Genomic DNA, 10,974 nt, shown 5'->3' with positions numbered 1-10,974 from the left:
GTTACGCGTGTTGGACTCAAGTTAAAACACTTCCTCTATCTAAATAGGATTGTATTGAAGTATTTGTTATTAATTTTGCAAAGATTCAAACCAAGAATTTCAGAGCCAAGCCGAGAACTCTTTTAAGCAAGCACTAAGAGAAGAAAAATTGAATCCTTGCTTTCCAAAACCAAAAATTGTTAACCAAGATATGAGAGATATTTGTCGATCCATTTACACTAAGAAATCTTATCCTGCAATATTTTGATGTTTATTTTGTTTATAATCTCGATCACCGCTTTTACAATTACACAGAATGAGTCTTCAGATGCAGGATAAACACCCTACCACACTGGCCTTCTGCAACACCCGGAGCTGGCAGACGACGATGAAGATGAAGAGGAGGAAGAAGAAGAGAAAGGCCACAGGCAGTGGAAGTTGACGATATGCATGAGCTCCGACTTGCAAGTTTTCTTCTTGGACGACCTGCTGCTGTTGGTGTTGTAGTAGGAAGGGGGTGGCGTAAGGAGAGGGTGCAGGCCGGTGCGGGTGGAGTGGGTGTGCCTGGGAGTCCCGGGCTGCGACTCCCAAGAGAAGGGCACGGCACAAGGACTCACCCCGTAGTCGACTGGGAAGGAAGGGCAGGGTGGCGGGAAGGAGGAGGAGGTGTCCTTGATGGACCGGAATTTGCCAACCCGTTTCATTGGTAAGGCCGGCTAACTTGAGCTGCTCTCGACCTGTAGGGACTTGTTAATGGATCCAAATGAGTAACCTGCAATGCGAAGTTGTATCGTGGTTCATCGGTCCGTGTCAGAGGAGGAAGTGGCAGAGCGGTCATCTGATGGTGGGGAGCTGTCAAAAGATGAAGTTTCTCAGCCGCCACGCAATCCTCTGGTTTCGCTGAGTGGGGCCACATCGCGTAGCCCAGTCAGCATCTACCTTTAATGGCCTGCAATTATAGGCCCACCCAATTAGGGCCCAACAAATGATGAAGTTAATCTTTAAGCCGAATCTTTCCACTTGAATGGATACCATCAAATCAACAAGTCATGATCCAAAATGCCAATCCATCAATTTACAATAAAATGGCAAGGCTGGAATTGATAGCGACAAGACCATAAGGTCCATAATCGTTATCTTATCCTGGTGCACCGAAAAGAACATCAGTGGCTGAGCCCATAGTTTATAGGCCACCATCATCTTATCTAGAATTAATTTAGGGTGAAAATTAGATCCATCGGATTGAATTATACAATCGTATAACCCTATTAAAAAATTTTAAAATTTTATCATACATAATTAATAATTAAAAAATAAAAAACTCATTTACATATAAATAAATAATTAATTTATATATATATATATATATAATCATTTACAATCAACATCTTATATTACATTACTATATGTATAAATTTAAATTAACTAGTAATTTAACAATTATTCTACAGTAATTATATTTATATTTTCATATCATAAAATGAAATAATATAAAATTTCTATTAACACAATAATAATAATAACACATTAACCTTAAAAAAACTTCCTTAATTTAAAAGATGATATAATTTAAAGGCCAACAAAACACCTAATGTATAATTATTGAATCCCTTAATTCAAATATGAATATTGAAAATAATCTTTTAAATACTTATTGATGCTATACAATACTAAATAATAGGCATAAAAAAATTCATCCTTTTAGAAAAAATGACATAATATTATTAATAAAAAATTAACTCAAAAATAATTAAATATATATTTAAATAATTTAAAACTCAGATGAAAAAATGATAAAAAAAAATAAAATCTCTTGGACCTCGAAAAGGAATTAAATAATATTTTTTTAAATTTGAAATAGGATGATTAATAATAAAATTTGAAATTTATTAAATAAATTTCAAAAATAAATGCACAGCAGCACGTACATTCCTCCCAAAATCCAGTGGGCGGCCCGCGGTTCCTCGCCAAGCAAGGTGACTCGGCCTTGATTGAATTAAATAAACTACTACAATTTTTTGATTTATTGTTAATCCGAAAGGACAATTATTATTTAATTGGAATCCAATAAAATCGTATTCAATGAAAACACAACTGATGCGGCATCTGGGCTGGGCAGCTGGGACGAGATGCCGACCACCGAACCAAACCGCCGCCGACACCGCGTTTTTGGTCCCACAACGGGCCGGGGCGTCGACCTGTGCATCCTGCCGCGCGTCGCTCGCGGCGCACGCGCGAGCGAGTGGATATCGTCGCATCGTCCAGTCGCTATGCTCTGTGCAATCTTGCGGTCCATATTCATTCGATGGTACGACGATTTCAGCCGCACATTTTTTGGTGTTTGGTTTCCGTCTTTTGGATCCTACGTACGCAGTAACGAAGAGGAAGTAACCTGGAAATTGGCTGACAGTAATTTTCCTGAAAATTCCCCAAAGAAAATGACCTCAGAAATAATTCCTTAGCTCTCAAAATTTATATTTTATTTAAAATTTTAATCATAATTTATCTTTTTTTTTCGGCCGCTCATTCGGTGTTAAAATGGAACCAGAAACCATCCGCCATTTCCTCCCAAGTTCGCGGCATCGCGCTCCACGGCGAACACGGAACGACCGGTAGGAGAGCATGGCCGAACACGTCGCCGGTGCTCCGCCTCCGGCCAAGATCATTTTCGGCACCTACGAGCTGGGACGCCTCCTAGGCCGCGGCGCCTCCGCCAAGGTCTACCACGCCCGCCACCTCCCTTCCGGCCAGTCTGTCGCTATCAAGGTTTTCCCTAAACCCCGACGCACAGCCGCCGCTTCCGCCTCCGACTCTTTCATAAGGGAGATCTCCGCTCTCCGCCACCTTCGCCACCGCCACATCGTCCGCCTCCGCGAGGTCCTTGCCTCCCGCTCCACGGTCTACCTCGTCCTCGACTTCGCCAAGGGCGGCCAGCTCTTCTCCCGCGTCGAGGACCGTGGGCGCCTTCCGGAGGACCTCTCCCGCCGGCTCTTCCGCCAGCTGATTTCCGCCGTCGCCTACTCCCACTCCCGCGGCGTGTTCCACCGGGACCTTAAGCCGGAGAATCTCCTGCTAGACGATGCCGGCGACCTCAAGGTCTCTGATTTCGGATTCGCCGCTCTCCGGCCATCCTCCGACTGCGACCGACTCCTCCACACCCAATGCGGGACGCCGGCATACGTATCGCCGGAGATCCTTTCGGGGAAGAAAAGGCACGGATACGACGGGGCGAAAGCAGACATTTGGTCTTGCGGCGTGATCCTCTTCGTGCTCAACGCCGGCTACCTCCCTTTCAATGACTCCAACCTCATATCCCTCTACCGCAAGATCTACTGCGGGCACCACCGCTGTCCGCGGTGGACCTCGCCCGACCTCCGCCGCCTAATCGCCCGCCTCCTCGACCCCAACCCGGCCACCCGGATCTCAATCGACGGCATCCTCCACGACTCATGGTTCGCCAAGGGACTCGACGCGGATCAAAAGGCGGCACTGATGCGGCCGCTCGCCGACGACTCGAAGCCCCACCATCGCCGCCTAAGCGGCGGGGAGCTCAACGCCTTCGACCTCATCTCCTTCTCATCGGGGCTCGACTTATCTGGCTTCTTCACGGAGGGGATTCCGGACTGCGAGCGGTTCGTGGTGGTCGGTGGTGCGGCAGACAGGATGGTGGAGCGGGTGGAGCAGGTCGGAAAGAGCGAGGGTTTGGTAGTGAGGAGGGAAGGCGAGAAGGGGTCGGCGGTAGTAATTGAGAGGCAAAATGGGGAATTAGTGGTTAGGGTGGAGGTTCATCGGTTGCTCGGTGACATGGCGGTGGTAGAGCTGGAGAAGGGAGGAACCGCCGGAAGCATCTGGAACGAGAAGCTGAGGCCACATTGGGAGCTACCGGTGATAGCCCGTTGGCTAGCCGTCTAAGAAATGTGTCATCGGGACCGATTGAGATTTTCGGTAAACCAAGTACGTTTTTGTAAAATACAGTAAAGCTGACCAGAGGAGCGTACAAAAGAAAGGGCTGGACACCGATCAACAAAGATAAAGGCATAATTTATAAAGGAGATTGCTGATTGATACACCTGTTGGATCATTGCTACCTAGTTAAAACTGCTCATCCAAGATTTACCAGGTCAACGAGCTTTTTCTTTGAGCCTATCCTTCCTAAGTCTTTCCAACTCCTTTATCATTTGCCAATGCTCCAAACTTAAGTTCTTTTCGCCAAAACTTGCAGAAATTAACTCAGTCATCGTCAACCATCTGAAAGACAACAAAAACCTTGAGCTAACAGCAGTTTCGGTGTCAAATGCATTCAGCACAAACTTAAATTAGCAAGAAGGTAAACCTGTTCAATTCAGCACATCCCAAGCTTTTGTCTTCTTGCATGGAAGCAACCATTTCATCTTGCAGCGTCTGTATTTTTTCAAAATGTCAAAAATTTCTTGAATGTTCCCCGTTAACATTGTGAAAAAACTAGGGAAAGGAATTCAAGGTTGAGTGGCTTAGTACCAGATTCATTTCAGGTTCAATGGAGCAAGGGAGAGACCTCATAGTGGCCAAGTACCACCTCCAAGCTTGCAAGTCTTCACTGGTTGCATTTGTGGCAGGAACAGACCCTGGAGAAAAAGGTAACACCAAATCTGCTGGAAGAATGCTAGATTTGGCCTCTGAGAGGATAAGTAGTTGGACATCAGCAGCCATCTCCAACTTGTAATACTCAAAGTCATACTCGACCTGCATTTCATTAACTTAATTTCAGCAAGAGCTATGAACTGTGTTTCATCATGGCGAGTCAAGGACCAGGTTACAACTCACCTTTTGTAATTCTAGTAAATTCTTAAGCAATCTAGCATTCTCAATGCCATTAGAACTGAGTGTTCCACTCTGCATACAGGTCTCATTGATCGTCAGGTGGGTACCTTGTGCTAATTGCAGAACTCCAGCAACCAATCTGAAATGTTCCACAAACCACATTACCATGAACTCAATTCACAAGCAATCCATCACACTGACTTCAAGAGTGTCCTCCCTACCTTCCTGTCTTATTGTTCCTCCGGGGTTGAAGTGTTGCAGTGTTCAGGTAATCTAACGTGAGAGTAATATCTTGGGTGAAAGGCAAGAGTTTCTGGATCACTCCAGTAAGTTGGTGACCAAAAATCGATGCACTTTCCTTGGTGAAACCAGTGAGGTTTAATGATAACTTGCCCACGGACATCACTTCAACCTGAGCTCGTACCTGCTCAAAAAATACTAAAGCATATCATACATGAAATGGCACAATCAAAAAGGACTAAATAGTATGATTTAATACTCTTGAAAGAAAATGCAAAAGCAGGTATTGTGCTGCCAATTCATCGTTGCCAAGGATTGCAGTAAGATGAGAAAGTAAGGACTCCCGTATTCCTCTGACAACAGTAGATAAAGACTGCAAAAACACATTTCAGTATTTTCAGCCTAAGGAATTATAGAAATACAGATTACTTCTTGGTCATAGTATGATACCAAAATTAAATTAGTTAAATGTAGAATTGAAAGATGATAGTTTAAAGATGCAAAAAAATTTACCTCAAAAACTAGGGAATTGGAAAGGAAATCTTGAGTATCCAACTTTCGACAAATTAAACAATGAAGTCGTGGTACCTGTATAGAAGCACTGATTAGGAAATCATTTTATGGGAGAGGGGAAGAAAATATGTTAATAGTGGTCACAGCTAAAACAATGCATCTAACATGATGAATACTAAAAGGATTTAAGTTCCAGACGCAGGCAATGCATGAGAGGTCATATTTCATAATTACTTGTACAAGAGACTCGTTCTTATCAAACCACAGGCGAAACACAATAAGCAATCCAAATGCATCCATTTTAAGGGTATTGCTTGTTGGATGAGAAATAGCTTTTTCCTTAACCACACAAACTAAATGAAAATTCACAGCTAATATTAGCAATCACCAACCTTGCTAGGAGGTAGATCAACTGTCGGGTCCTCGAAGAGCTCAAACATTGGGTCATCAGAATCATCCTTATGAACAGCTAGGACTGGATCAAATGTGTAAATACCGATAAACTCAAAGACATCATTCAACTTTAAATGACTTTCTGGCAAATCATAGATCTGTATATATTCATTTTCCACAAAAAAATGTTAAGACTAAATTATACACAATAATGAAAGACTGAACAATAATATTGTGAAAAAGTACCTTCACTAAGCATGTAGGATTATTTGAATCACCACTTCCAAGCCCTGAATCATTACCATGATCCATCAAATCATCTGATAAACAAGATGAGCTGCATGTATTTTCATGTTCCTTCTGCAGGAGAAATAAGTGTGAGATATTTCAATCTGATATAATTTTCCATCAGAAAGAAAAATTCTATTGTTACCAAACTCAATAAGCACAGTCATCTTAGCATATGTGAATTAGAAAGGGAAAAGAAATATCTAAGTTTTGTTTCTAGTGTTAGATTCTAACAAACTTTTAGATAGAACACATTCTAAATCTGGTATCATATTTTAATAGAAGATTCAAAGCAGTATAAACTCAGACTGCCATTCATATTTTCGATAAGAATAGGCTACACAGATTATAAAAATTTAAAATGTGTAAAGAACTATCATAGAATCACAAAATTATACTGAAAACCAGCATTGCCTGTGTGATTGAAATAAAATATGAACAAGGCAAATGCCATTTAGCTAAATCATTTTTCCATGCTGGTAACAAAAAACAAATCTGATTCTTATAGTGTAGCAATAAACTTAGATTCTGTTACATATTGCATGTTAATCCAGCAAAGTTACAATTTCCTTGCACAATGATTAGGACACAGTATTTAGTAGAAAGAGCTCAAACAACATAAATTAAACTTATCATTAATCTTTGCTTTAGTTGGTAAAATATAAGCTTAACTACGCCTTGATTGTTTGCCTACAACACCTAGTTGTAGTGGTAATAGGACATCAACTTTTATGGATATCAACCATAACACATCAATATAAAATTGACCTGCTTCTTTGCGTTTGGAGAAGAAATCAAATCCCCATTATCAGATTCCTGCAGTGGAAATGCTTTGTAAGACAAAACTACAACTGAAAAACATTATTAGGCTCAACTTGGATAAAAGGCCAAACAACCTCATTTAAGTTCATATCTTCATCCTCTGAACCCCTTCCACGTTTTCCTTCATGTTGGGATGCGGAACTAGACACATTTTGAGTACTTGGAATGGACTTAGTCTCGGTTACCCATGAATTCTGTCCTGGAACCTGGCAATAACATAGAATGACTAATTATGCTAAGAAAGGGGCGTAGCCAGAATTTTCGATTAGGAGGGGCAATTTTCAAAAATTCATGAAATGAAAAAGGAATAACTTACAACTCTTGGAAGATCATTGCTTTTGAGAAAAATAGAGAAGATAAAATAGAGAGGAAGAAGTAAAAAAAAAGAACTTTACTTTCTTCGTTAGCAACCTTAACTAATTTCGATGAGCTCGACAATAATACAAAGAGAGCAAGCTAAGACAAAACATGACTATTTTGCCGTGCTAATAAAATTATAAAAAATACTAGAAGAGGAAGAAGATAGGGGGATTGATGGCTACTTGATCTTGTTGTTAGAAGAGGACAACAACTGGTGTTGTATTTCTTGCTTGCTGGAGAAGAGAAAGGTGAAGAAAAAAGCTTATGTGCTTTAGAAGAGGAGAGGAAAAAATTATAGGTTTACTAACATTGGAGAAGAGGAGAAGACGCAAATGAGGAAGAGGAAGAAAAAAAATAAAAAAGAGGAATGGGCGAAGGGGTGGCATACGGTACGTTAGGATGTAACATGTGGCAAAAGGCGATTCGCTCGCCCCCAGCATCCCCGCCAACCCGTCCCTAGGCCAACACGGAGGAGGTAAATCATGGGTGGCTACAACGTTAGGATGTAACATGCATAGGGAGAAAAGGGAGAGAAAAAAAATAAAAGTTTCGTCAAAAATATCCTAATTCTTTTTAAATCGTTCGAACTCTTTTAAACATTAAACTTGGTTCGGTCATAATTCAACTTCAAATCAATTCTAATTTGAACCAACATAATTCTTATCTCCATATCTACCCGTTGAATTTAGTTCAAACTAGATTCAATTTTAATTTAACTTCCTTATTTTGTGCCCTACGATTTAGTTCATCCGTTTAATTATTATATATTTTATTTTTAAAATTCAATACTTAACATTTCAAATCATGATATTTCCTCGTATAAGTGGTACCAATGAATAACTTAGGTCATGAACTTTCCAAATATGTGATCAATTTCAGTTTTCGACATTGAATGGTGATGAATAACTACTCAAAGTGACGATAAGGACTTCCAAATATATATATATATATATAATTAATTTTTAATAAAATGTGAGAGGGGGTGATCGCACAAGGTATCATCTCATCTCCTTGATTTTGTTTTCCTATCATACGCTTCCATCTTGTTATATTACCTTTTGGTTTCCTTCTTATCCTTCGCTTCCTGTTCTAAGGTTCTTACTCAGAAACAACTAAATTACAAGTTTTATATCACATAGATGATCAAGTTGATATTCAGAATATAGGCACCACATGTACGAAGACAAATGTTTATCTCCAGACAAATATAATTATCATACCACAAACATGACTGGATGTGGATCCATGAATTATTCCCAAAGATGTGAAGATAAAAGTGAAACGGCTTACTGGAACGCAGTGAAAAAGTTGTCTTTCCCAAAGTTGTGTTTCACATGCAGGTGGCAGCTGAATAGGACAAAAGTCAGAAAATTTGTTCGTCCTCCACGATGATCCATCCTTCACAAAAATCAAGATTTCCATTAAAAACGAGCAAATAACTAAGATCTAGAATAAAAAAAATTAATGCAAAGCAATTGTACCTTGAAAGCTCCAACATATAGCTCATTGCCAAGCATATCTTGTACCATTCCCCTGAAGCGTACCAGCGTGTTGGGTTGAAGCCAACGCATGGACGATGCATCAATACTAGGAACCTGTAACATGGATCCATTAAAAAAAAGAAGTCATTTTAGTTAGCTGGAAGATCTAAATTTTACTAAGGGCACGAAGGAGACCCCTTCACTTGCTAAAATCAATAACTATGCGCTTGCTTTTAATGGTAAAAAAGTATGATTAAATTTCATGACAGGATCCTAACAATAAATTTTCCTACTCATAAGCCCACTCTCGTACGACTTAAAAAGCGACATATTAAAGGGACTTGCGATCTAGGTATTTCAGAGCCACAAGAGTTGAAAGTCGTAGTAGAATCTATAGGTTAAAAATTAATGGCTCCGAGACTTACCTGCGCGAGGCCACCCTTCACGAAGAGGAAATCATGGAAGAGATCGACGGCGCCCCAATCTTTGCCTCGGAAGATCGCTGCCGGGTCGACATCGGTTGGCGACGACGCCACCGACTTCTCGAACGTCTGACGCACGGCTCCGAGGGGATTAGTGAGGAAATCATACGGCAAACCCACCATTTTCTCAAATCTCACACTCTCTCTCTCGATCCCTTGCCTCTTATGATCCTCTAGCGGCCGTAAGCGGAAGGAGACGGACTAAGTAGCCACCTTTTCCCGCCTGAGGAGAGTTCCCGCCAACAAAAAAACCCGTCCGACGTGGCCTTCATCCCCGCTTAAATCAGCGTGGAATAACGACACGCGCAAGTCACGTGGCTTTGATGCTTTTTAAAAACGACACGTAGGTCACGTGGCTTTGATGGGTGGAATCACGACTCGCCCCCACCGTCGGTTTGTTGTCAGTAGCTCGATGAAAAATTTTATACGACTAACTGATTTATTATTTTTTTATTATAATACTAAAGTGGTGAGCTACTCCCGTGGTTAATTAAATATCTGAATTTCAACTATATCATTTTATACGACTAAAGAAAGTTGGTTGAGATGATAGGTTAAAATTAATAAGGAGATAATATTCGTGGTTAACATGGTGGTAAAAATGAATATGTTCATCTCTAGTGTTTTTGGTATTCGAGGTTAACATTGTGCAAAGGTGGGTCCCGTCGCCCAGCGGCCCTCTAGACCTGGCCCTACAGGGATCATAGGAGGAGATAAATCAGTGGTGAATGCTGGCCCGAGTAAAGCGTGGTGTCTCCGGAATTTAACACAGCCGCCCAGATTATTCATCCAGTGCGCGTCCGTGGACCTTCGACCCTACGACTCATTGTGCAAGGATGCCACGCCTTAACCGATTGATCCAGCCCGCGGGGGCGGTATTCGAGGTTAACATGATTATATGGTAGGAATGGTAATGGATCAGATTTGAGTACGATTTTATATCTTTCATCTCCATACACATCGAGTATAGAATCTCCGATGGGTATACCCATACCCATTAAAGAATCGAATATATTTTATAATTATATTTGTTCCTTTCTATTCAACTATTATCATTCAACAAAAATATATTAAAATTAATATCTTATTAAAATATATATATATATATATATATAATTAAAAAATAGATTAAACATCTACGTAGTCTCCTTCTAATATCAACAAAAATAATAAATTGATTTTGGAAAAAGATTTTTTTTTTTAATATATGTATATGTATTATTTAATCGGGTATTCGGGTCAGATATCGGATATTGATAGTCCCTCCATACCCTCCTCTATTCAGGTCGGATATCGGATCCTCTATCGGATTCAGGTGAAATTGTCATCCCTATTACATAGCTTAATCAAATAGTCTAACCAATCGGACTTTTAATCTAATCGGAGCCCAAGTCCTCATGACTCAGGGAAATCCCTTGCCGAGATGTTTTAATTTGATTTAGAAGCGCATAATCGCATGGCTCAACCGAGCGATATAGTCAATCGGGCTTTTCGACTAATCAGATCCTGAGTCTCCGCAACTTGACCAGACTGCGAGTCTTCGAAGAGGTCGAGCTGAGTCCTCAAAGGGTCCGAGTTTTCAAGGTGATCAACATCCTTTACCCGAGTTGACCCCC

The 10,974-nt window shown here is 40.8% G+C and overlaps 3 protein-coding genes across 3 annotated transcripts; 1 reads left to right on the top strand and 2 right to left on the bottom strand.

The window, feature by feature from the left end:
• Positions 1–323: 323 nt before the first annotated feature.
• LOC121996074 lies at positions 324–683 on the bottom strand. The gene has a single exon (XM_042549891.1). The coding sequence runs from the start codon at positions 681–683 to the stop codon at positions 324–326; it is 360 nt and encodes a 119-aa protein (XP_042405825.1).
• Positions 684–2,534: 1,851 nt separating this feature from the next.
• On the top strand, positions 2,535–4,852 carry LOC122016185 (CBL-interacting protein kinase 29-like). The gene is made up of 3 exons (XM_042573419.1): positions 2,535–4,099; positions 4,202–4,306; positions 4,491–4,852. Exon 1 carries the CDS (start codon positions 2,602–2,604, stop codon positions 3,889–3,891), a length of 1,290 nt encoding a protein of 429 aa, XP_042429353.1. The 5' UTR covers positions 2,535–2,601; the 3' UTR covers positions 3,892–4,099; positions 4,202–4,306; positions 4,491–4,852.
• Positions 4,006–9,597, bottom strand: LOC122016178 (mini-chromosome maintenance complex-binding protein-like). Its single transcript, XM_042573407.1, has 14 exons — positions 9,302–9,597; positions 8,877–8,990; positions 8,686–8,793; positions 7,110–7,241; positions 6,982–7,029; positions 6,172–6,285; positions 5,925–6,083; positions 5,533–5,607; positions 5,279–5,392; positions 5,001–5,203; positions 4,783–4,918; positions 4,477–4,701; positions 4,313–4,380; positions 4,006–4,227 (listed from the first exon to the last, which is right to left on the bottom strand). The coding sequence occupies exons 1-14, from the start codon at positions 9,479–9,481 to the stop codon at positions 4,101–4,103; spliced, it is 1,803 nt and encodes a 600-aa protein (XP_042429341.1). The 5' UTR covers positions 9,482–9,597; the 3' UTR covers positions 4,006–4,100.
• Positions 9,598–10,974: the final 1,377 nt, after the last annotated feature.

Source organism: Zingiber officinale, chromosome 1A (genome assembly GCF_018446385.1).
Source record: "Zingiber officinale cultivar Zhangliang chromosome 1A, Zo_v1.1, whole genome shotgun sequence".
NCBI lineage: Eukaryota > Viridiplantae > Streptophyta > Magnoliopsida > Zingiberales > Zingiberaceae > Zingiber > Zingiber officinale.
This window is presented reverse-complemented; position numbering and strand designations above follow the sequence as displayed.